This window comes from Lathyrus oleraceus, chromosome 5, assembly GCF_024323335.1.
Source record: "Lathyrus oleraceus cultivar Zhongwan6 chromosome 5, CAAS_Psat_ZW6_1.0, whole genome shotgun sequence".
Taxonomy (NCBI): domain Eukaryota; kingdom Viridiplantae; phylum Streptophyta; class Magnoliopsida; order Fabales; family Fabaceae; genus Lathyrus; species Lathyrus oleraceus.
In genome coordinates, this window is record NC_066583.1 from 600,851,931 (window position 1) to 600,853,204 (window position 1,274).

Here is a 1,274-nt window from a genome sequence, read left to right on the forward strand (position 1 = left end):
ATATAAAAAACAATGATATGCTTAACAAAGAAATACAGCATCCACCAAAAACACAATAATAGCACATGGGGTGTTGATCCGCACATGCGAAACAAAAACGAAATCTCACCGTTAAAATATAGTTATCGACGTTCAATTTATATTCCGCATAACGCACGGATTACAAATTAATACCGTTGATTAAATTGAATCCAACGACAAATATCAAAGCACAAAACTCATTTTCCTCTCTCCTCTAGCTCCCGCTCGCTCCGATACATATACTCCGATCCCCAATCCTCATTTCCCACTCAAATTCAAATCTAAATCTAAACCCTAAATCTCCCAATTTTCTGTATCTCAAATTTTCTCGCGAAAATGTCAGGCCGTGGAAAGGGTGGTAAGGGACTAGGAAAGGGAGGTGCAAAGAGGCATAGGAAGGTTCTCCGAGATAACATCCAAGGCATAACAAAACCAGCTATTCGCAGATTGGCAAGAAGAGGTGGTGTTAAGAGAATCAGTGGTTTGATATATGAAGAAACCAGGGGAGTTCTCAAGATCTTCTTGGAAAACGTGATTCGCGATGCTGTTACGTATACTGAGCATGCGAGGAGGAAGACTGTTACCGCCATGGATGTTGTGTATGCTCTCAAGAGACAGGGAAGAACCTTGTACGGATTCGGTGGTTAAAGAAGAAGCTTTCATTTCTTAATTTTATTAGTTTTAGTGAAGTAATTGGTGCGTGTGATTGTAATTCTGGTTGCTTTTGATGATGTTTACGTCAATTGAGAAGTGGAATGTTCATGAAATCTTAGCATACTCAATTCATATGGATTGAAATTGAAATCTAATGAAAACCAGAACTCTTTATAGTGATATTGTTTCTAATTAGTCTTTTTATTATTTACCTATTTGTATCTGATATCTAAGAATCTGAGTGTTTCACTACTTTAACTTACACAGAAGTGAATGTTAAGTATCTTTGAATTGCCATCTTGTGAATTATTTTGAGAATTGTTGTATTTGGACCTAGAGTTGGATCAAGCTGTTAACGATAGATGAATGTTATAGATTAATGACCAGGTTCTTGAATAAGGTACTGAGTTGCCCAGTAATAGTAATCGATGTATATGCTAAACAACCTCAAATAATTTGTCAACGTGTATCAAGTTGAATTTGTGAAGGTATATTTTAGACAATGTTAAAGGCGCATAAAAAGTTATCTTTAGTTTAAGAAAGTGGTCACAACTTTGAAAATAAATATATAGTGAAGTGTATGATAAATTTGATTGAAA

General features: G+C 35.5%; 1 protein-coding gene across 1 annotated transcript; it reads left to right on the forward strand.

Moving 5' to 3' along the window:
• Window positions 1–270: 270 nt before the first annotated feature.
• Window positions 271–855, forward strand: LOC127086881 (histone H4). The gene has a single exon (XM_051027702.1). It carries the CDS (start codon window positions 358–360, stop codon window positions 667–669), a length of 312 nt encoding a protein of 103 aa, XP_050883659.1. The 5' UTR covers window positions 271–357; the 3' UTR covers window positions 670–855.
• Window positions 856–1,274: the final 419 nt, after the last annotated feature.